The sequence below is a fragment of the Sphaerodactylus townsendi genome, linkage group LG17 (assembly GCF_021028975.2).
Source record: "Sphaerodactylus townsendi isolate TG3544 linkage group LG17, MPM_Stown_v2.3, whole genome shotgun sequence".
Taxonomy (NCBI): domain Eukaryota; kingdom Metazoa; phylum Chordata; class Lepidosauria; order Squamata; family Sphaerodactylidae; genus Sphaerodactylus; species Sphaerodactylus townsendi.
Window position 1 is genome coordinate 4,781,935 of NC_059441.1, and position 23,691 is coordinate 4,805,625.

Consider the following 23,691-nt stretch of genomic DNA (forward strand, 5'->3'; position numbering starts at 1 on the left):
TTGGCAGTATCAGTAGACTGTAAATATAAGGACTTGAAAATGCAACCTGAACGGGACCTTGAAGTGTGATGTTAAATGTTGATGATTGATGTTAATATGTGAAGAAAGTAAAGCATTTTGTTTTTAAAATTTGTTGTTGCAAACTCATTCCAAGTTCTGCCCCACAGAACCCACAGATAGAGGTTACATTTGCCCCACACAAATATCCACTGATGGGAATCGTAACTCTTCAGCGATGGACGGCCACAGCAGGCTGCATCTTACCAGACAACAGGGATCTTCCCTGCAGTCCTTCTCGTTCCTGGGATCATGGGATCAGTATAAGAAGAAAAGTTTGGATTTATATCCCACCTTCCTCTCCTGCAAGGAGACTCAAGGTGGCTTACAAGCTCCTTTCCCTTCCTCTCCCCACAACAGACACCTTGTGAGGTCGGCGGGGCTGAGAGAGTTCTGAGAGAACTGTGGCTCGCCCAAGGTCACCCAGCAGGAACGTAGGAGTGCGGCAACACATCCGGTTCACCAGATAAGCCTCAACCCCTCAGGTGGAGGAGTGGGGAATCCAACCCGGTTCTCCGGATTAGAATCCACCTGCTCTTAACCACTACACCACGCTGTCTCTCAAGGCAACTCCGTATGTCCATATGTTAATGTGATCTCTCTAGGAATTGTCATGGGCTGTAGGAACAGAGGAAAACTCAATACGAGGAGGGTTGTATGAAAGGCAACGGCTTTGAAAAAAAGATTTATTGGGACCCGGCAAAAGAGGTCCCTTCAGTGGCTACCACTTCATGCATACAGCCAGCCTGCAGAACTCATTGCCATTTCTGAGATTTGCCTACGTATGTTGGTGCTTATCTCTGCAGCCACAAAGCAGTGATTTTTTGACAAACAACAACTGTGGGTGGTTCTGGGTGCTGAAATCGGTTCAGGGTTAGACACACACACCCTCAACTGCACCACTTGTAAAATGAAATTATCTTTCACTGCACCACTTGTAAAATGAAATTATCTTTCACTGCACCACTTGTAAAATGAAATTATCTTTCACTGCACCACTTGTAAAATGAAATTATCTTTCACTGGACCAACGGAATAATTGGGATATTCTGCAGCCTTGCAAATTCCTAAGTGTATGGATCTGTCTGGGCATTCCTGGAATGCCCTGCTTTGGGTATCCCTATCTTCTGAGATCAGGCGGGTGGCGACATGGGAGTGGACCCTCTTGGGCCCCTTCCGCATTGTAGGAGTCGACCTTAGATCGACTTGGGTCCGATCCGAGTCCTCCGCACAGACGTAGCGTCGGACTCGTGTCTGACTCGACTCACCCCCCTCTCGCCGTTGAATTTCTGAGCTCGACTGGGGAGTTGAGTCGACTGGCTGGACTGGCGCTGTACCCCGAGCCTCGGGTTGCACTACCAGCTGAAGCCGGGTTGAGTGGCGGGTCCGTCGCCTCGACTCTGCCAGCCAGCCAATCACAGCTCAGTATTTTGCCCACGCGCAGAACAGGAGACTCGTGGCGGCGGTGAGAAGCTTTGGGCATGCGCAGAAAGGGAGACTCGTCCCAACCAGAATGCAGTGCAGGAAGGTGGTCCCGCCCTCTCAGCTCGGCTCCGGAGACACGAGTCGGCTACTGTGCGGAGGAACGGGAGGACTCGTGTTGAGGTATGATTCCGCCGACACGAGTCGAACCTGAGTCGTCTCGTGTGTCCGGAAGGGGCCTTGGTCACGGCACCAAAACTCAAGAATTCTCTCCCCTGAGAGATTTGTCTGTTCCCTTCTGTTGCCATCGTCCGCCAGTGGGTGAAGACTTTTGTGTTTTGTTTATCGTTCCCTTCTTCCCGCCTGGTTTTTGCCTGCATTTTAGCACTGGCTTTAATTGTTTCAAAGATGTGTTTTCGGTTTGATTTAATGTTTTTTAAAAAACATGGTTTTGTTGTGGACGTTTTAGTTTGTGAGCGGCCTCGGGGGCCCTGATGGAATAAATAAAATAAACAACCCCGCCCCACCAGCTGCATTCCTCCTTTACCTGCTCCCCTTTCAATGACTGGTGGATCGAGAGGTTCCGGTCAGTGTGCATGGTGAAAATGATCACTTTCCCTGTGTGGTTGAATCTGGGTGCTCCTGCAACATAAAACCTGCCATGTCCCGTAGACACCACTGAGGTGACGGTGTAGCCTGCAGCACACAAGCAGAAACAGAAATGTTAGACAGCGGGGGTCACACAAGCAGACAGGAACTGCACTCATTTACCAAAAGACACCACCGGCGGCCCAGAGTCTACTAACATTTTCAGATTGATGATATATAAGCATAAGCATTTTATGGTCATTGTGCACGCACAACGAAATTTACAGCAGCATTCCTCGATGCCCACAATTTCAGACTCATACCCCATCCTCACTTTCCCCTTCCTCCACCCATCCCTACACAGCCCCAAACACATCAACACGAAGCCGCGGAGTTCAGCACAGCCACCGCTCTAGAGTAGAAGCTGTCTCTAAGCCTCTTGGTCCTAGTTTTGAGAGACCTGTATCGTCTGCCGGATGGTCGCAGTTCAAAAAGAGAGTGTGCTGGATGAGACGGGTCTCTCGGAATATTTTGGGCTTTCTTTAGGCTTCGGGAATGATCGAGTTCTTCCAAGGAGGGGAGAGGGCAGCCAAGGAATGATCGAGTTCTTCCAAGGAGGGGAGAGGGCAGTATTTTAAACAGGGGGTTTCTCTTTTTTTCTCCTTGTCCTAGGGCTGCTGATTGGTGGAAGCTGCTGAAGGGTGGGGCTTCTCACATTTGTAAATCTTTTCAGTTAGTGCTGAAGGGGTGGGGCTTCTCACATTTTTAAATCTTTTCAGTTAGTCTCTGAATTAGCTGGCTGCCATACTAACGGCGCTGCAGGTGCTCTTTTACTCTCAAATAAAACACATATTTTAAGGGATAGTAGAAGGTATAGAAACCTTAAGAGGGAGGCACTAATTAAAATTAGTATTTGAACATCTAAACAAAATTAGATATGAAGACAGGAAGCCAGCAGGGGGGGGGGGGCTTTCCAGTGTTTTGCACTGAGTGTCACATGTATGACTATCTGCCACTAGGACAGAAGTCGGGTGTGCCCTCGGCTGCAATGAGTTCCTGGCACTCAAGGAACATAGCGCTCTCTTGAAGCCAAGGTGGCAGACCTGGAGAAGCTGAGAGGCAGAGAGGGCAACAAACGAGGCTGGGACCTAGCAGCCGGGTCCCACTTCCCAAGGTGACATCTCTCTCAGATGTCAGTGGAGAATGAGAGTCTGGGGTGGGACGGAGGGTGCCAGTCTGAGGTGGTGGAAGATGCTCCCTTAGATGGGACCCCTTCCTTAGCTGGTGGTCAGATATCCTCTCAGACTGAGGATACCCCTCGGGAGGTGGGGGCCTCCTTGTAGTGGGTGATTCGATCATTAGGAAATATGAAAGAGAGTTGGGTTTGTGACAGGCGTGATGACCAAGTGATGGTGACTTGCCTGCCTGGTGCCTGGCGGTTATGGATGTCACGCTTCGCCTAGATAGGGCTGTTAGACAGCGCTGGGGTGGAGTCATCAGTAGCAGTTGTGGTCCACATTGGTACCAATGATACATTGGGAAATGTAGCCGGGAGGTTCTGGAAGCCAAATTCTAGGCTGCTAGGAAAAAAGGTTAAAAAATCCAGGACCCCCAAGGTGGCATTCTCCGGAATGCTACCTGTTCCACGCCAAGCAGGGAGAGCTTAGGCAAGCCGGAGATACAGGGTCTCAATGCAGCGGATGAGAAGGTGGTGTAAGGCAGAGGGTTTCAGCTTTGTCAGGAACTGGGGAACCTTTTGGGATAAGGCAGGCCTGTACAAAAGGGACGGGCTTCATCTTAACCAAAGAGGGAACCAGGCTGCTGGCGCTCAACGCTAAAAAAAGGTGGCAGAACAGCTTTTTAAACTGGATCCTTGGGGAAAGCCGACAGGAGCTGGGAGGTGACTTCGGTTCAAATACAGAGTCCATGGGGATGCAGACACAGAGAGAGGTTTTTCTAAATCAACCACATACAAGCCGAGGAGCATGCAGCAAATGCGTGATAAGGGATAGTGGCTACAAAAGGCTAGAGGGCAAAACACATAAATCCCAGGTTATGGACAGAGACAGACTATACAAGTGTCTCTATGCTAATAGTAGAAGCATTCGACCTAAAATGGGGGGAGCTGGAGTACAGAGTTTTGAAGGAGGACATTGATATAGGGGGCAATCACAGGAGACATGGTGGAGTGAGGAGAACCAGTGGGATGCTGTTATCCCAGGTTACAGGCTCTACAGGAAGGATAGGACAGGGCGTATTGGGGTGGGGTGGCCCTCTACATCAAAGAGAGCATAGTGTCACATAAAAAAGACAATACAGGGAGCTTGATTCCTCTACAGAAGCACTGTGATATCAATAACTAGGTGAAGCAAAGTTTTAACATTAGGGAATATATTATCTCCGCCCCCCCCTGACCTCAAAGTGCACAAGAGGATTCTGAGATGGAAAAAGAAATTAGAGAGGCCAACAAAAGCAAAATGTCGTGGGTAATGGGCGTATTTTAACTATCCCCACATAAACTGGAAAAATGTATGTTCAGGTCATAGTAAGGAGAGAACATTCCTGGATATGCTAAATGGACTGTGGTTTAGGAGCAGAGATGGTTGTAGAACCAACCAGGGGAGATGTGATCCTAGATCTAATTTCTAAGTGTGGGACCCAGGGACTCTGGTGCTGTGGAAGTCAGTGTTGTTGAGCCGATGGGGAACATGCTACCACAATGCTAAGTCAGATTCAGTATCTCTGCATGCTTAACAAGTGACAACTATTACTAATGTAGTTACATTTGCCTTCAGAAAGGGAAATTTCTCAAAGATGAGGGGGATAGTGCGCAGGAAGCTGGAAAAGGGAAAAAATCAAGAGAGTCAAAATGTCCAAGGTGCTTGGAGGTTATTTAAAAACACAGTCTTAAAAGCTCAGCTGGAATGTGTTCCGCAGGTTAGGAAAGGCAGCGCCCAGTCCAAAAGAGAAAGCCACCATGGTTAACAAGGGGGTTGAGGTAATTATTAGGAAAAAAAAGATGTCTTTTAGAAAATGGAAGTCCAACTTAACTGATGAAGAATACCAGAGAGAACACAAAATGGTGGCAAAAGAGAAGCAAGTTAGCTGTAAGGGAGGCAAAAAGGATTATGAGGAACGCATTGGCTGGCGAACATCAAGACTAGCAAACAAACAGTTCTTCAAGTACATCAAAAAGCAGGAAGCCAGCTAGGGAAGCGGTAGGTCCGCTAGATGATGAAGGAACAAAAGGTGTGCTAAAGATGACAGGGAGATTGGGTGCAGAGAAGCTGAATGAATTCTTTGCATCTGTCTTCACTCCAAGAGGAGGTGAGGAAAATTCCTGCAACCTGGAACCAAGCTTCTTAGGAGGTGAATCCGAGGAACCAGCTGGGTTAGTGGTAGACAAGGAAGAAGTTCTGGCAGCCATTGATAAACTAAATGCTACCAAATCCCTCTGGCCCAGATTGCATTCATCCAAGAGTTCTTAAAGAGCTCAAGCATGAAATTGCTGATGTGCTCTACTACTTAATATGCAACTTATCCCTGAAATCAGGCTCCATCCCTGAAGACTGGAAGATGGCCAATGTCACACCAATCTTTAAGAAAGGTCTAGGGGGGACCCGGGAAATTACAGGCCAGCTTCAGTTTGACACTCTGTTCCTGGTAAATTAGTAGAATCTACTTCATTAAAGATAAAATTATTAAACATGTAGGAAAAAGCAAGACCTGCTGAGGAAGAGAGAGTCAGCATGGCTTTGTAGAGGCAAGTCCTGTCTTACAAACTTACTAGAGTTCTTTGGAGGGTGTAAACAGACATGTGGATAAGGGGGGAACCAGTGGACATTGTCTACTTGGATTTCCAAAAGGCTTTTGACAAAGTTCCTCACCAGAGACTGTTGAGAAAACTCAGCAATGAAGGAATAAGAGGGGAAGTCCTCCTATGGATTAAAAAAACTGGCTTGAGGAACAGGAAACAAAGGGTGGGTATATAAATGGGAAGTTCTCACAATGGAGAGATGTAGGGAGTGGTGTCCCCCAAGGATCCGTTTTGGGACCAGTGCTCTTTAACTTATTCATAAAATGACCTGGAAGTAGGGTGGGTAGTGTGGTGGCCAAGTTTGGCAGATGATACCAAATTATGTAGGGTGGTAAGAACCACAAAGGATCATGCTAAGAGCTCCAAGCCGGACCTTGATAAATTAGGGTGAGTGGGCTCCAGAAATGGCAAATGCAGTTCAATGTAGCGAAATGTAAAGTGATGCACGTAGGGGCAAAAAAATCCAAACTTCACATAATATCGCTTACAGGGGTCAGTAAAAAAGCTATCAGTCACAGACCAGGAAAGGGATTTAGCGCCTTAGTTGATAGTCCCATGGCAATGTCAAATCAATGCATGGCAGCCGTGAAAAAAGGCAAACTCTATGCTGGGGATAATTAGGAAAGGAATTGAGAATAAAACTGCAAAGATTGTCATGCCCTTATATAAAGCAGTGGTGCTGACCGCGACTTGAGTACTGTGTTCAAGGCTCCTCTGGTCTACATCTCAAAAAAAGGATATCTAAGAGATAGAAAAAAGTGCAGTAGGAAGGGCAACGAGGGGATGATTGAAGGATTGGAGCACCTTCCTTATGAGGAGAGGCTGCACGCGCTTGGGGACTCTTTTTTTTTTTAGTTTGGAGAGGAGACGCCTGAGGGGGGATATGATTGAAGTCTATAAAATTATGCATGGGTAGAAAATGTTGACAGAGAGAAATTGTTCTCTCTTTCTCACAATACTAGAACCAGGGGGCATTCATTGAAAATGCTGGGGGGAAGAATTAGACTAATAAAAGGAAACACTTCTTCACGCAACGTGTGATTGGTGTTTGGAATATGCTGCCACAGGAGGTGGTGATGGCCACTAACCTGGATAGCTTTAAAAAGGGCTTGGACAAATTTATGGAGGAGAAGTCAATCTATGGCTACCAATCTTGATCCTCCTTGATCTCAGATTGCTAATGCCTTAGCAGACCAGGTGCTCAGGAGCAGCAGCAGCAGAAGGCCATTGCTTTCACATCCTGCATGTGAGCTCCCAAAGGCACCTGGTGGGCCACTGCGAGTAGCAGAATGCTGGACTAGATGGACTCTGGTCTGATCCAGCAGGCTAGTTCTTATGTTCTTATGTTCTTATGTTCTAATCCTCTGTGCAGTAGTGATCACCCCTTGGAGCGCCTTCCTATCCGCCACTGTGCAACTGGAGAACCATACACAGATGCAGTAGGTGAAGACACTCTTTATAGAACAGCGGTAAAAGGACACCAGGAGTTTTCCATTCAGTTGTTGTTTCCTTAACAGTCTCAGATAGTACAGTCTTTGCTGGGCCTTCTTAACCACCACAGCAGTCTGTACGCCCCAGGTCAAGTCCTCTTTAATCATAACGGCCAGAAATTTAAAACTAGCCACTAGATAGTCTCCACTATCTGCTCATTTTGCCCAGAGGATGCTGTTTTGCAGAGCCATATACAGTGGAACCTCGGTTTTCATTGCCTTCGGTTTTCATCAGTTTCGGTTTTCATCGATTTTTTCAGTGAAAAATTTGTCTCGGTTTTCATCGATTTGCAGTAAGGTGCAGGGGTTTGTGGAGAAAAATCACCCGGGCAAAGCTCTTGCAGGCTGTGTTGTTTAATGACAATGTCTTGCCCCATTTCAGACAAATTTTAAAGCGGCGTCAGAAACAGACCTCTTTGTACAGAACCCCAATACAGCTAGCCTATATGATTAAAGGATTAAGCCCAAAGTGTTGGCATTGTGGAGAAAAAGGAGCATATTATATACATATGTGGATAGAATGCAAAGTAGTGAAAAAGTTTTGGGAGAATATTTTAAAATATGTAGAACTACTGGTAAAAGTAAAATTGATGTAAATAAAGAATTATTAATTGTGGGGATAATAGACGACATTAGAGTGAATAGAAGTTTGGAACCAATGTATAAAATAATGATTAGAGCAGCACACGCAGTGTTGGCGTTGGGCTGGAAAGATAATAAAAAATGGACAGTTTCAAGATGGTTGGAATATATATGGGAACAAATACAGCTAGAGATATTTGAAAGACTGACAAGAAATATTTTATGGAAAGAAAAAATAGAAGATATTAAGAAGATATGGACAGTGTATAAAGAATGGATTAAAGATGCCGGATTTAACGAAGAGCCATGGAACAAGAGAATAAGAAGAATAAACCTCCTGCTGCTAGCATGAAAAAAAAATCAATAAAGAGAAGGGGGGAGGGGGGTGAAAATGGAAAAAATGTATAGATGAAAGAAAAATACTAAATGTAACAAATGTATAAATACTCTATACAATAAAAAAATTATATATAAAAAAGAAACAGACCTCTTTGGACAGCTTTCTGGTGCGACATTAGTCCACTGGCTGTGAAGTTGGTCCTAGTGTTATTGTTTGTTACTGTTTTCAGCATTAAACACTATGTTTATTCACCAAAAATGTGTTTTTGGAGTGTCTAGAATGGATTAATTGGATTTACATTGATTCCTATGGAAAAGTTTGCCTCGGTTTTCATCGGTTTTGGTTTTCATAGATTCTTTTCGGAAGGATTACCAACGAAAACCGAGGTTCCACTGTAACGTTACGGGCAAAACAAGGTATGCACGGAAGTAGTCATGAGACCGTGCTCAGCCGCAGGGAGTCCGGTTGAGATTTTGATCCAATTCAGAAACGGGTAGGATCGCAAATCTGTGTTTGGACTTGAAAGCCACGGGGCACCGTGTATGAACCCGCAGCTCCTCGGCTTAGTTTCCCCTGCTGACACACAGCCTGTGGGAGGGCCTGAAGAAAAAATGGCCTCTATCGGACTGTCAGTGGATTCACTTTGGCCTTTGTCCTATTCAGAAGCTTATAGGAAATTAAAAGGTCAACTATTGGATAGAGAGTTCTCTACCCTAATCACCGCAGTCAAGAAAACGTGCTCCCCCCTGTATTTTTCTCTCCCATTTGAACGGGGCCACTTGGCACACTACCTGTATTGCTTAATAAACCCTGTTCAAAGGAGAGCCATAATGCTCGCCAGGTTTAATGTTATGCCTTCTGCCTTGTTACATGGCAGATTTAATAAGCAAGAAAAGGCTAAAAGATTGTGCCCATGTAACGACGGCTCAGTTGAATCTCTGGCCCACCAATTACTTCACTGTCTCAGATTCAAGGAAATCAGATCCAAGTATGTGAATCTCACTCCTTTACATTTACCCCATCTCCCCTATTTCATTAGATTACCCTACTTGTTGGACAACCCTGATCCTTCTCTCTGTATGATAGTGGCAGACTTTCTCCTGGAAATTACTAAATTCCGGTAGATTTCCTTCGTCCTAACATGTATATCCTGTATTGTATATGCTTTTTAATCTGTTTTTATTATTGTTGTACTGCTGTCTATGCCAATAAAGGCTTGCTTCTGTGGGAGGGCCTCAAGCAGACGGAGGGCAATTCAATTTGTTTAGAAGGGCTTGAGGGCCTCCCCCTTGAGCCCCTTTCTGGAATGCTGCCCTCCTAAGCACTAAGTCCAGCTGCCAATCCCATAGAGCAGTCAACATGTATTCAAGGAAACTCAGCAAACTTCCTCATTCAATAGGAAGAACGATTAAAAGCATAACAGACCAAAACCAACAACAAAGTCCAGCAAGGCCTTTAACAAAAGAAGAAGCAAGAGGAGCAGGGGGAAAACCAATTTCAGAGTAAACCCAACCTCCCTTCCTCCTCCGGCTGTCTAATAAAACCCAGCTGTTCTTAAGGTCTTCATCTGCTCCCAAGCAAGAGCCATACCGATCAGTGTTAACTGGCATTCACAATTGTAGCTTTTAAAGGGGAAAAGAATACTGAGTCAACGTCAGAGGTGGGATCCAACCAGTTCTCACCACTTCTCTAGAAGTGGTTACTAATTTTTTGAGTGCCGAGAAGGGGTTACTAAAGCAACCTCCCTGCCCAATAGGGACTGGAGGCACGTGTGTGCGGCGGCGCCACTGTTTGAATCCCACCACTATCGGAACCTGTTATTAAAATTTTTGGATCCCATCAACATCCATCAACTCAATAACTATTGAGTTTGGCTTGGTTGTGGAGTCGGAATATCTGGTGGATCTTGCGGAACAAGATCCACCAGACCACGGCCACACAGCCCGGAAAACCCACCACAACCAGTTTAACCAGTAAAGCCTTCGACAATACATCACAGGTGTTAATTCAACAGATAGAGACAACCCGCTCCTTCATACAGCTGCCCAAACATTTGTATGGAATGCAGCGTGAAGGGGAACTACATGGGAACAGTTGCCATCTTACCCAGTGGTTCTTGGTGACTACCCTTACCTAAGTATGCTCCGTGATTCCTCAGCTCCTCTGGGAATTCCTGGAGGTAGGATTCCCGGTGGGGAACAACTTTGCCACTGCTGGTCTCCTTGAGCACGGCTCCGTTCCAGTCGTAAGCACCGACCGCTCCGAGCAACACCCCGTCCTGTCCACGTTTAAAAGAAACACCAGTAAATAAAGAACTGAGGCAGCAACACAGGGAAAGGGAATCAAGATGACTAACGTCAAGGGCCGTTGGACTTTTTGCAGGCTTTCACGGCCAGAATCAACTGGCTGCGTTGTGGGTTTTCCACGTTGCGTGGTCATCGTCTGGTCATTTTTGCTCCTAACGTTTCACTCACATCTGTGGCTGACAGCTTCAGAACTATTTCACAGTAAGATGTGCTTGTCCCCTGTGTTACAGAAAGAAACACAACCAACTTTGAAAGGTGCCTTTGAAGATGTCGGCCTTAGATGTGGACAAAACGTTAAGAGCAAAAACTACCAGACCACGGCCACAAAGTCCGGAAAACTCACAACAGCCTGCTAGAATTTTGTCAATTTGGGGGGGGCGGGAGAGGGAATATTGAGAAGATTCCCTCAAGTATCTTATTCTCTCTCTCTCTCTCTCTCTCTCTCTCTCTCTCTCTCTCTCGCACCCTTCTTGGGCATTCTAAAGAAAACCCACTTAGGGGCTTTCCACACTACAGAAGGGAGCTAAGGTCGGCTCGGTTCAGTGAGGGGCGATTCCAGGCTGTCCGCACAGCAACTTACTTGGCCCCCTGGAACCGAGCTAAGTGGGCGGGATCATCTTGGTGCCTGTTTCGCTCCTCGATCGTGATTGGAGCTTGTGTTACCATGGGAAACGGGAGCCGCTCTTTTTACAGTTTGAGGTTTACAGGTTAGCATGCCCACCCCTGGACTCTCCCCGTTCTGCATGGATGCCACAAAAGCGGCTCCTGATCAGTTGAACGGATGAGGGTGTCGCTTCGATGCGCCCGCAAGACTTCGAAGCTGCATCGACCTTGTTCCAGCAGAAAGGTGCAGTTCATAACTGCGACAGGGATGTCGCAGTTCTGAGGGGGGGGGGGAACTGAGACAAAACAACGTTGAGCTCAGTTGCAGTGCGGATACACTGAGGTGAACCTAGATAGAAACCAGTACAACTCTGTCAGTGCGGAAAGCCCCTTATACAACTTTCCTGCTACTCTGTAAAATTTGCAAAAGTCTTACAGATTGGAGGGAGTTAATCGGTAGTCAGACGAGGTTCATTCAAGAATACTGGGAAGGAAAGGCTACCTCTGGCCGGCCTCCAACTGTCGCATACAATTCATTTCCTTCTGCCAGCTCTCCTCGTGACATTTACCCACTGGTGCTGCATTTGATACTGTCACCCGCAACAGACCCGTGCTTTTTTTTTTACTGTAATCTGTATTTTAGTGAAACTTAGAAAAGCATCCATTTTTTAAAAAAGAGCTTCGGGCATGTGGAAAGAAACCTCTGCCAAGTCAGCAAGTGAAATAGCCCCAGACCTGCCAACTGCTCCAGACTTGTCAAATTTGGCAGGACAACTTCAGAGTGGGGGGAAAAAACACAACCATTTGTGTCCTTCTGGAAACAGCAAAGTAAATCAATATCAGTTCAAAGCTGCTGTGTTGAGCAGCATCCAGAAGCTGCAGCGGAATTATCATTTTTCTTTCCCGACCGAGCTTCTTGCATAGTTGAAAAGCAGACAGAAATTCAACAGATGTGCCTTTGCCCTGCTGCTCCCACTGAACGTCTCCAAGCCATTCACAAAACAAACGTGGCGTAGGAGGTTAAGAGCTCGTGTCTCTAATCTGGAGGAACCGGGTTGGATTCCCCGCTCTGCCGCCTGAGGCTTATCTGGGGAATTCAGATTAGCCCGTGCACTCCGACACACGCCAGCTGGGTGACCTTGGGCTAGTCACAGCTTCTCGGAGCTCTCTCAGCCCCACCCACCTCACAGGGTGTTTGTTGTGAGAGGGGGAAGGGCAAGGAGATTGTCAGCCCCTTTGAGTCTCCTGCAGGAGAGAAAGGGGGGATATAAATCCCCCCCCAAAAAAGTGGGCAAAAGAACTTTCTCTGTTTCCTTCAAAATTGTTCAGACTGTCTCTGGAATGTGTATTTCATGTATTTATTCCATTTATAAGTTCAGGATGGAAGGCCCAGAACCAGTCCAAGGCTTTGGGGTAGGGTTACCCAGTGGCGTACCTAGGCAAACTGATGCCCTGGGCAAAACCTGAGTTTGATGCCCCCCTTGGGTGGAGCAGCCCAGCCACGCCACTCACTCTTCCCGGAAAACCCCAGCAGCCCAAGTTCACTGGAGGCGGAGCTCCCCGTCCTCCTGCTCTGCCTCTGGTGGCATGTGAGCCACTGTACAAAGTGGGCGAGGCTTATTCAGAGTGGGTGGAGCTTAGAAATCAGGTGCCCCCATGTGACTAACAATTTCCGCGCCTTGGGCAACTGCCCACTTTGTCCAATGGGCAGCACGCCACTGGGGTTACCCACTCCAGATTGGAAAATCCCTGAAGATTGGGGGGGGAGGGGCTGGGAAGGGCACGGTTTGGAGAGGTCAGTCCTCATGATACCACCAACCATTATATGCTTGATATCCCAAAACTGACGTGGGAGCTGGTCTCTAGTGCCCGAAGAAGAGCTGCAATTTCAGAAAATTTCCAGGTCCCACCTGGAGGTTGGTAACTCTATTTGGGGACTATGGCAGCAAACAGTTGCTGACCATTAACAGATCAGCCATTTCCAGGGGTCTGCAACTTGTGGCTCTCCAGGATGTTCTCAGTGGACTACAATTCCCAATTGGCCATGCTGGCAGGGGCTGATGGGAATTGTAGTCCATGAACATCTGGAGAGCCACAGGTTGCAGACCCCTGGCCTACTCAAACCTGTTGCCCTTATCTGGTATGAAACTGGTCCTAGCAAGCCGTTGCGACTCTGGCATTTTGTCAGGGAGAAACCTGGCCCTACAGTACGGCTTCCATCTCAATTTTCAATCAGCACATTCCCAAAAATAAAAAAAGAGAAAGCATTTTTCAGTATCACTTTCCACGAAGAATCAAGTAGAAGCATATTTGAGAGTTTCTGGGAATTTCTGGACTGTTGCTCCAGCATTTTCTTTCCAACTGCATCAGGAAACGGGCTCTTGCAGCCCACAAAGCAGTCGAGAATGTTGAGCGGCCTCCAAGCTCCTGATAGACAAATAATCCAGGTATCTTCTGCTACCATTCATGGGGCTTCTGATGGACTCATATATCACCAGACAAAAACCTTTCCAGCCCTGCAAACATCAGCCGGACGCCAAAGACTCATGAATCAAAGGCGGAAAAAGAGAAAAACAAGAACATTCTTCACTCACTTCCACAATGTGTGATGAAAATCCCGTCTGGGACATTTCGAGCCCAAAGGATATTTCATTCTTGTTGGTGCCTAGAAATAATGAGGCATAAAGAGATTTATCAGGAATACTCAGAGGCTGCACAGAAGAAGGAACAAAAGAACCCCTCATTTGGGGGTGTGCTGGACACGATCTTAAGGCACGTGTGTCAAACTCGCGGCCCTCCAGATGTTATGGACTACAGTTCCCATCATCCCCTGCCAGCATCATGCGTCTTAAGGCAACTCTGCCGATTGCCTTGGGGCATACCGGAGCGAGTTCTGAACTAAAATCTGGGAGAGATGGGTTTGACTCCCTCGTCTGCCTTGGAAGCGAGCCGGGTGACCTTCAGCGAGTTACTTTCTCAGTAGATTTCGCACAGCAAATGTATTAACGGTTGCAGTCGTTCCTTTTTCCTCATTCGCGCGTGCACCATTCAGTCGGCGATTAAAACCCACTCTGGCCCCTTCCGCACACGCAGAATAACGCGTTTTCAATCCAGTTTCACAACGGTTTGTAAGTGGGTTTTGCTATTCTGCATAGCTTCAAAGAGCACTGAAAGCAGATTGAAAGCATATTATTCTGCATGTGCGGAAGGGGCCGGAAACAATCCGGGGTTGCTTTCGCTCCTTCGCACGGAGGTGCCTCTCTCTCATTGCCCTGCCCACTGGCTGGGTATCTGACCATCTGCCAGCCCCCTCCCAGAATTTGAACACTCCCAGGATTTGATCACTGGGGTGTGATGCCAGACGCCCTCTATTATCATTAATTATTAACTATTTATTGATGGATGCTGCTGCTATAGTTTTAAGGTTTTGTATTTTAATTGGGGTTATTCAATTTGTTTTATTATGTTTGTTGTTGTTTGTTGTACACCGCCCTGAGCCCTTCGGGGGTAGGGCGGTTTATCAAATCGAATTAATAATAATAATAATAATAATAATAATAATAATAATAATAATAATAATAATAATAATAATAATAATAATAATAATAATAATAATAATAATAATAATAATAATAATAATAATAATAATAATAATAATAATAATAATAATAATAATAATAATAAAAATTTTCCTGCCCCACAAGCGTAGCTGCGCAGGCGTACAGAAATGAACCTCCCCGCGGCCATGCCAATCACCCCACAATACAACCGGCTGCAGCTGCAACATACAAAATAAAGAGAAAGGGACCTTCCTGCAACGGCTGGGCAATAATGAAGGTGTTGCTGTGGCTCGGTCATACTCACTGCCTCTTGGAGAAATGTGCTTGGGGGACTTTGTACCCTGTGGGGAGCTCAGAGAATCTGTCCCAGAGGCGTACCCAGAGAAAATGGTGCCTGGGACAATACCTGCTCAAGTGCCCCCCCCTCCCCTACAGCCCCACCCAGGTTGCTCCTTCAGCAAGCAGAGGAGGGCGGTGGTGGTTCCGGCTGGCGGGAGGAGTGCCAGGTGGGGGCGCCTCTCTGCGGGAGGAGCGTGGGGCAATTTTGGGGCCCCCCTTAAATGGATTTGGATGTGGGTGGCGCTGGGGGTCAAGGCTGCTTGATGCCACCAGCTTGTGCCATAAGGAGCTAGCGACCTGTCGGCTTTCCTTCTGAGATGTTCATGGACTACAATGCTGGAAGGGGCTGATGGGAATTGTAGTCCATGGACATCTGGAGAGCCACAGTTTGCGGACCCCTGCCATAGAATGTGTTCTTTTTTCCTTCCTCTGCCATACCTAGATAGGACACCAACCGGTTCAACAGCCTCCGCTGTCCTCGATGATGTGTTAGAATCCAGGGTGTAAGATGGAGTTGCCTTTGGTTGGCACAAAATTGGGGCCAAGCAGGTACGGACAGCTGCATTTCCCAGACAGCAAAAAGAAAAAGAAAACTGGCCAAGTACACCTCTGAAGGGGAGGGAATTCTGATTACTCAGACTTAATATGATTTCTTTTACGAGGTGGAACAAACTCGCACTTAAATTCACACTCCATCTCTTCCAGGGCTAGAATTCTGGCACATGCATGGAATTTCACCACCTGCAAGGGCTTCAGTGTTTCCAATGGCAGGAACCAGTCCTTTGGCACACGGAAATAAAATGAACAGGGAACACCAGCATGTGGAGGAGAGAAGGGGTGGCTTAGTGGGAGAACGACTGCCCTGAATTCAGAAAGCCCTGGGTCCAATCCTTGGCAGCATCTCCAGTTAAAAGAATCAGGCAACAGATAATGTGCAGTGGCGTAGCGCCAACGGGATAGGGGGGCAACGCCCCAGGCGGAGCAGCGGTGAAGGCGTGGCCAGGTCGTGGAAGGGTCGTGGAAGGGGAATGAAGGGGGGCAGGGGGCGCTGCAGCAGGGGTTAGGGTGCATGCATGCCCCGGGCTCAGTTTCCCCTCACTCCGCCCCTGATGATCAGAAAGACCTTTCTTTGCCTGAGCCCCTGGAGATCAGCAGCCAGTCTGAGTAGGCGATACTGACCACTGTTTTGTTTTAGTAGAAGGCAGCTTCATGTATGTATTTCGAATTGGGGCAATGTTTGTAATGCGCAAACAGAACAATAAAAGTTGCTGTGGGGGTGGTTAATCCTTCCGAGGTCGGTAAAATGAGCACCCAGCTTGCCGGGAGCAAAATGTAAATGACTGGGGAAGGAAACGGCAAACTGCCCCACAAACACAGTCCGCCTGATAAATGAGGTGACGTCACCTCACGGTAATTACCTGGTGCTTGCGTAGGGGACTACCTTTACCTTTCCCCTGTAATGTGCATTTGGACTTGAAGGCCACAGAGAAACTGAATTAGAACTCTTCACCCTAAGACACAGTTCTCAAATTCCATAGAATTCAGGAAGGAACAGGGCCATGATTCATTCTCCCGTCGGTGGTTTAAAGTTTAAACTATCTAGATCAGGGGTGGGCAATTATTTTTTCCATGGGGCCGCATAAGAAACAGAAAATATTGTGGAGGGCCGGGCCAAAAGGCAGGGGGGTGAGGCGCTTTTGAAAGCCCAGCAGAAGCCGGCAGCCAAGGCAACTGGCTTCTGCGGGGCTTTCAAAGACGCCTCGCTCCCCAGCAAGGCAGGGGGGCCAGTCAGGGTCATCCGGCGGGCCGGATGTGGCCCGCGGGCCGTATAATGCCCAGGTCTGATCTAGATGGTACCCAAAATGCATATTTATGTTATGAACATCTGACTCCCTAACTTGACTCTCTGGCATCCAAAGGACGGAATCTTTCAGACCTGCATATTCCTCATTAGAAATGAAGTCAACAATATGACAAAAGAAATACTTCCGGTGCACAATTCATGTGTAGTTATGTGCAACTCCTAGTTCCATCTTGGGCTGCTGGAACACCCACCGGCTTGGCTCAATCCTTGCTCACCACTTGCAAGAAGGAAGCAAACCCTTTAATTATCTGCACACTGTTTTCAGACTGCTCCGCTCAGGCAGTGTGGTACAGGGCATTGCGTTCCAGCATGCTGCAGGTAAAGAGTCACCTCAAAAGGCATTATGGGGCCTTCCTTGCTTCTGCTGTCACCAGGGCCGGAGCGAGGGGGAACTCCGGGCACGCGTGCACCCCACGCCCCTGCCACACCCCGGAATGTCTACGCCATGCCCCTGCACTGCCACGCGCCTGGTGCGTCACGCACCCCTCCCTTGGCGCTACTCCACTGACTGCCACCACTTGGTGGCCAACCCGGCTCCTTCTCATTTGCTGCCACCCGTTCACAGCTAGCCGAGGTGGAGATGCTCGCCTGCCGAACCTGCCCGCAGCAAAGTTAACTTCAGAGCGTGGATGGAGATGCACATAAGAACATAAGAACGAGCCAGCTGGATCAGACCAGAGTCCATCTAGTCCAGCTCTCTGCTACTCACAGTGGCCCACCTGGTGCCTTTGGGAGCTCAAATGCAGGAGGTGAAAGCAATGGCCTTCTGCTGCTGCTGCTGCTCCTGAGCACCTGGTCTGTTAAGGCATTTGCCATCTCAGATCAAAGAGGATCAAGATTGGGAGCCATAAATCGACTTCTCCTCCATATCCGCATATGCTCTGCTGACAGACCACCTTTGCTTTCAAATGTGAATGGCAGCGTTCATCTGATTTTGACTGCTGAGCCAAGCAAGTGACATAGATGCAGACACTGGTTTGTGCATGTGGATTCCCTTCTCCAGATCAGGGCACTGTGAGAGTTTCAGAGAGTAGCCACGTTGGTCCGCATTTGAGTCCAAGAGCACCTTAGAGCAGGGCCGGAGCGAGGTAACGGCGCCTGGGGCACAGGTGCACTCTGTGCCCCTGCCCCTCCACGCCCCCTCCATACCCCCGCACCGGCACGTGCCCAGTGCATCACCCCCTTGTCCCCTTGGCGTTACGCCACTGCCTTAGAGACCAGCACAATTTTCAGGGTATGAATTTCCTAGATTCAAAGCTTCCTTTGTCAGACACTTGACAAACAGATGTAGCTGTGACTCGTGCAAGCTCATACCCTGAAAATTGTGTTGCTCTCTAAGAAGAAGAAGAAGAAGAAGAGTTTGGATTTATATCCCCCCCTTTCTCTCCTGCAGGAGACTCAAAGGGGCTTACAATCTCCTTGCCCTTCCCCCTCACAACAAACACCCTGTGAGGTAGGTGGGGCTGAGACAGCTCCGAGAAGCTGTGACTAGCCCAAGGTTACCCAGCTGGCCTGCGTGGGAGTGCACAGGCTAATCTGAATTCCCCAGAGAAGCCTCCACAGCTCAGGCAGCAGAGCTGGGAATCAAACCCTCCAGATCAGAGTGCACCTGCTCTTAACCACTACGTCACTACTGCTCCTGGGGTGCTCCTGGACTTGGAACTAGCTGTTGAACTTCTGGGAGGGAAGAATTTTCACAGACAAACTTGTACTGGGAGACAGACTAGGCGGGCAGAACACTGTGAGCTACTTTAGGTAAGCATTGGCGAGAAAAGTGGGGGTATAAAAGGAGTAAATAAAGCAAAATAAAAACATTTTCCCCTCTCAAATCTGTGCCAATTCCAGCTTCAACTGCTCAAGGGCTCGTGTGAAATCCAGCAGTCCACAGGACTTGGTGAACTCCCTTACAAAGCAAAGCAGGCAACCTAGAGACCCCGGCGCCCCCGGGAGACCCCGGCCTTGATGCCGCTCACCTTCCAAACTGAAAATCCTTTCTCCGAGAGCATCGACGATATCTTTCAGAGCGGCTTCATCAGTGACATTGAAGAAATGCTTTTCATCCGGGTCGCTTGCTATGAATTTTATTTCTTTCAGGAAGGCTTCGGGGTTGATTCCACGTCGATTGTAATAACCAAGCACCTGGGATTGGAAAGAAGCAACATAAGCCTAAAGAATTTTTCCCACGGAATAAAATCGCATTTGTCCAAAACACAGAAGGACGGGGCTTCCTTGTACGAGCAGGAACAGCATCGGAGGCACAAATAGCTGCAGTATCCCGACTCCATCAGAGGGTGAATCTCGGCCAGGGGTCTGCAACCAGAGGTGGGATCCAGCAGGTTCTCGCAGGTTCCCGAGAGGAGGTTACTAATTATTTGTGTGTGCCGAGAGGGGGTTACTAATGGGTGATTTTGCCACGTGGTTTTTGCCTTAGTTACGCCCCTCCTCTCAGCAGTAGCGCGCAGAACTTGAAGCAGTCTAGCAGGAGGTGCACCGGCGTGCGTGGCAGCCTGCGCCTGCGTGCATTCGTTTCCCGCCCAAGGACCGGCGCAGCGGCTGCGTCCTTGCCACAGCCCAGCCCAGGAATGCCCCGCCCCCAGAATGCCCGGCCACGCCTCCGGCGTGCCCCACCATGGGAACCTGTTACTAAAATTGTTGGATCCCACCACTGTCTGCAACCTGCGGCTCTCCAGATGTTCATGGACTACAATTCCCATCAGCCCCTGCCAGCATGCTGGCAGGGGCTGATGGGATTTGTAGTCCATGAACATCTGGAGAGCCGCAGGTTGCAGACCCCTGAACTACCCTGACAAGTAGGATGACCAGTTTCCAGGTGAGGGTGGAGATCTCTTGGAATTACAGCTGATCTCGAGTCGATAGAGATCCGCCCCCCTGGAAAAATGGCTGCTCTGGAGGGTGGACTCTCTGGCATTATACCCACCTGGGACCCCCTCTACCCCCCAAGCCGCCCCCCAGCCTCTACACCCAAAATCTCCCAACCCAAGTATTTCCCACCCCTCTTGGGCTCCTATACTCTACTGCTGCTATCAACAAGGAGGATTCCGTGGCAGGTGCTTGGGAGTTTCTTGGCACACAAATGCATGTCGAAAATGTCCTCTGAAGGCAGGAAGTTTGAAAGTTGTTGAGTGCAGCCATTTCATCCAATCAAGTGCTCACTCGGCCTCTCCCTTCATTTCGATGTCCTTCAAGCCAAGACGTTAACGGCTGCTTGCCCCCAAGGGTGACTTACTGCCACGGCATATCTGGTGACGTTCTCTTTCTCGCTGTCCTCGATCACTTTCTCGAGGTCCTGGCTGTCGTGGGATTCTCCGTCCGTTATGACAATCATCACTTTTTTGGCTCCTTTCCGCCCTCCTTTCTGGAACGCTTCTGAGCTGAAATCCAAGGCAGGCAGAAATTCAAGTTCATGCACCGTTCCTTGCCAGTTACCTGGCGAATGAAATGCAAACACCGCTTGAAGAACAGATGCGCAAAACTGCCTTTTAATTAATTAATCGGAACATTTACGTCTCCAAAAGGGGAACACACACACACACAAATAAACAAACACACAAACACACACACATATACATGGGGAAAGGTTCCCTGATAGATTCAGCAAATCCATGCCAGAGATGCAGGATCTCCTGCTCTGGATCTTCTAAGCTGGCTCCATCCAACTACAGAGGAGCAGCAGTGGCGTAGGTGGTTAAGAGCTCGTGTATCTAATCTGGAGGAACCGGGTTTGATTCCCCGCTCTGCCGCCTGAGCTGTGGAGGCTTATCTGGGGAATTCAGATTAGCCTGGGCACTCCCACACACGCCAGCTGGGTGACCTTGGGCTAGTCACAGCTTCTCGGAGCTCTCTCAGCCCCACCTACCTCACAGGGTGTTTGTTGTGAGGGGGGAAGGGCAAGGAGATTGTCAGCCCCTTTGAGTCTCCTGCAGGAGAGAAAGGGGGGATATAAATCCAAACTCCTCCTCCTCCTCCTCCTCCTCCTTCTTCTTCACCAGGCTTAAAATGAGACTGAGGGTTCAACACAATGACATCGTCACTCAAAAGCGGCTTGATACCCTAGCCAGGGGTCTGCGACCTCCGGCTCTCCAGATGTTCATGGACTACAAATCTAATTGGCCATGCTGGCAGGGGCTGATGGGAATTGTAGTCCATGAACATCTGGAGAGCTGCAGGTTGCAGACTCCTGCGGGCCTAGTCATTTTTATAGGACTTCCTGGTTCACTGGCCAAAGCATTAACATGCAGAGTCGGCATCCCAGACTTTAATTAAATCCACACAGGTTGAGAGTAAAGACCGGGTTGCTCCTCTTCCCTTCCCTGGGGACAGTCCATTTTACCATGGTGACAAAGGTCAGAAAGGGGCCTGGGGTAACGGATATGAAGGATGATCCATTAGAACCTTTATTTATCTCGAGAATATATATCTCCAGAACTTGTTTGAGGCAGCCCACAACAATAAAAACACGACAAACCAATAAAAACAGGCCAGTAAGAACAGGGCAAGGCATGAAACAGTACAAAACAAAGAGAGCGGTCTAAAATGATACGGATAGGCTCAGAGTAGATGGGAGGTCCCCAACTTGGTACCCACCAAGTATTTTTAGGAAACGGGAGGAAATGGGTGGGGCTTTTGCCCAGAAAGGACTCTGATTGACCACTGGAGATTTGAACATAAGAACATAAGAAGAACATAAGAACAAGCCAGCTGGATCAGACCAGAGTCCATCTAGTCCAGCTCTCTGCTACTCGCAGTGGCCCACCAGGTGCCTTTGGGAGCTCACAGGCAGGAGGTGAAAGCAATGGCCTTCTGCTGCTGCTGCTCCCGAGCACCTGGACTGTTAAGGCATTTGCAACCTTAGATCAAAGAGGATCAAGACTGGTAGACATAAATCGACTTCTCCTCCATAAATCTGTCCAAGCCCCTTTTAAAGCTATCCAGGTTAGTGGCCATCACCACCTCCTGTGGCAGCATATTCCAAACACCAATCACACGTTGTGTGAAGAAGTGTTTCCTTTTATTAGTCCTAATTCTTCCCCCCAGCACTTTCAATGAATGGCCCCTGGTTCTAGTATTGTGATAAAGAGAGAAACATTTCTCTCTGTCGACATTTTCTACCCCATGCATAATTTTATAGACTTCAATCCTATCCCCCCTCAGTCGTCTCCTCTCCAAACTAAAGAGTCCCAAACGCTGCAGCCTCTCCTCATAAGGAAGGTGCTCCAGTCCCTCAATTTGATGAATGATGCTGATTTTTTAAAATGTTGCCGTGACAGCAGCTGCTACTACAGCTCCAGGATCTTTGCTCTGTGACTGAAGCTATACAACAGCAGCCATGTTGTGGGTCGCTCCACCTCCTGTGGCAGCCATTTTATGGCAGCCAATGTTGTGGCTGCACACACCATTCTCTGTCAGAGTTCCAAATGTGCCCACAGGCTGAAACAATTGAGACCCCTGGAGAAGTCTATAAAACAGCTAAAAAAGGTACAACCCCTTAATTAAAGGCCTAAGCAAATAGAAATGTTCTGGCCTGTCACCTGTAGGAAAGCGATACAGATTTCAGGTAAACTTCTATAGCCGTGGTGGCGAACCTTTGGCACTCCAGATGTTATGGACTACAATTCCCATCAGCCCCTGCCAGCATGGCCATGCTGGCAGGGGCTGATGGGAATTATAGTCCATAACATCTGGAGTGCCAAAGGTTCGCCACCACTGTTCTATAGGAAGGTCATTCGAATGGTGGAGTGCTACCACTGAAAAGGCCCTGTCTCTATCTGCTATCCATCTCACCATCACAGATGGGGGCACAGAGAGGAGGGACCAGGAGGTGAAAATTAACCGATGGGCCAAAAAATATGGGAGTTGGTCTAGAAGAAGAAGAAGAAGAAGAAGAAGAAGAAGAAGAAGAAGAAGAGGAGGAGGAGGAGGAGGAGGAGGAGTTGTTTGGATTTATATCCCCCCTTTCTCTCCTGTAGGAGACTCAAAGGGGCTCACAATCTCGCCCTTCCCCCCTCACAACAAACACCCTGTGAGGTGGGTGGGGCTGAGAGAGCTCTGAGAAGCTGTGACTAGCCCAAGGTCACCCAACTGGCCTGTGTGGGAGTGCACAGGCTAATCTGAATTCCCCAGAGAAGCCTCCACAGCTCAGGCGGCAGAGCTGGGAATCAAACCCGGTTCCTCCAGATTAGAAACACGAGCTCTTCACCTCCTACGCCACGAGCTCTTTACCTCCTACACCACTTAACCATCACAACTGGGGCTGCCGACTGTGGGTTGGGAAATTTTTGGATATTGGGGGCGGAGTCTGGTGTGGGCGGAGTTTGGGTAGTGCGCTGTGCGTCACGTGGAGCTCACCGTGCAAACTCAATCCCGTACGCGGTCCGGGTTTCTGTGCCTCCCCTCTGCTCGATATGGCTGGCAGCGGCCACCACGTCCTTCACAGACCTGTAGTCATTCAAGTGAAACTCGTGCACGACGTTCTCCCCATACTGCACAACTCCAACCTAGATTCAAAAAAAAGAGAGGACCCTTTTAGAGGGGACGGAGGACCCTACCTGGATGAAGAGAAAAGGTCTGGGTGTCAAGGCGAGTGGCCAAATCAGGTTTCAGCAGTGTGGAGAAAGGTCCGCTTGTCCGCCAGGTCGTTGGTGACCTCTGGTTCCAGGGAGGCCACACTGCAAAAGCCATCTCCCAAGGAGGGCTCTGATGCAT

The 23,691-nt window shown here is 48.4% G+C and overlaps 1 protein-coding gene across 1 annotated transcript in view; it reads right to left on the bottom strand.

The window, feature by feature from the left end:
- The window catches only part of ITGA11 (integrin subunit alpha 11), a 148,520-nt gene that overhangs the window by 66,975 nt on the left and 57,854 nt on the right, over positions 1-23,691 (bottom strand). Inside the window, exons 7-12 of the mRNA XM_048482089.1 lie at positions 23,335-23,483; positions 20,216-20,360; positions 18,942-19,107; positions 13,800-13,870; positions 10,430-10,574; positions 2,027-2,175 (exon numbers count right to left, since the gene is read on the bottom strand). Of these exons, the coding sequence (XP_048338046.1) occupies positions 2,027-2,175; positions 10,430-10,574; positions 13,800-13,870; positions 18,942-19,107; positions 20,216-20,360; positions 23,335-23,483 (825 nt within the window). The remainder of the gene's footprint in view (positions 1-2,026; positions 2,176-10,429; positions 10,575-13,799; positions 13,871-18,941; positions 19,108-20,215; positions 20,361-23,334; positions 23,484-23,691) is intronic.